At 63.7% G+C, this 575-nt stretch overlaps 1 protein-coding gene across 1 annotated transcript in view; it reads right to left on the bottom strand.

Moving 5' to 3' along the window:
- LOC104132118 (flavin-containing monooxygenase 5) overlaps positions 1-575 on the bottom strand; it is a 4,998-nt gene that overhangs the window by 2,984 nt on the left and 1,439 nt on the right. The window contains exon 2 of the mRNA XM_035900816.1: positions 1-194. This exon is cut by the window's left edge and continues 230 nt beyond it. Within this exon, the coding sequence (XP_035756709.1) occupies positions 1-194 (194 nt within the window). The remainder of the gene's footprint in view (positions 195-575) is intronic.

The raw sequence follows: 575 nt of genomic DNA, 5'->3' as shown, positions 1-575 counted from the left end.
CTCTCCCTGGAACGGATGTGGCGGAGCAGGTCGAAATGCTGGGCGTACATGCGGAAGTACTCCATGATCTTGGAGTTGTGCATGTAGTTGGGGAAGTCCTCGGGGATGGGGAAGTCGCTGAAGCACATCATCTCCTTGGAGGTGTTGATGATGACGGAGCGGTAGATGCTGGCGCGGCCCTCCTCGGGGTGCTCCTGCGGGAGCGGGGCACGGCTCGGCGCTGGCTTGGGAAGCTGGGGCTGCGGATTTGCAGTGGCCATCTGCTTCCCCTGCCTGGTGCCTCGCTATGCCCGTGGGTGCAGGATTAAGCCACAGGTGGCTGTAGCACCCGTCCCTGCACCCAGCACCCTCCCACAGCTGCAACAGCCCACGCTGCAAGATGGAGAAGCTCTGGATTGGTGGGGGCCATGCAGTGGTGACAGCGTGTCATGGGGGGTCTTGTGCCTCAGTTTCCCCAGCCCTGATGAGGTGGTGCGTTCCCAAAGCTGCCCGTGGTGCCATTGCCCCAGTTGCCACGTGGGTCTTGCCAGTTGCTGAGCCAGCTCCGGCCCTGGCAGGCGGGTGGCGCGTCCCTC

Source organism: Egretta garzetta, unplaced genomic scaffold, assembly GCF_000687185.1.
Source record: "Egretta garzetta isolate BGI_Z169 unplaced genomic scaffold, ASM68718v1 scaffold598, whole genome shotgun sequence".
Taxonomy (NCBI): Eukaryota; Metazoa; Chordata; class Aves; order Pelecaniformes; family Ardeidae; genus Egretta; species Egretta garzetta.
This window is presented reverse-complemented; position numbering and strand designations above follow the sequence as displayed.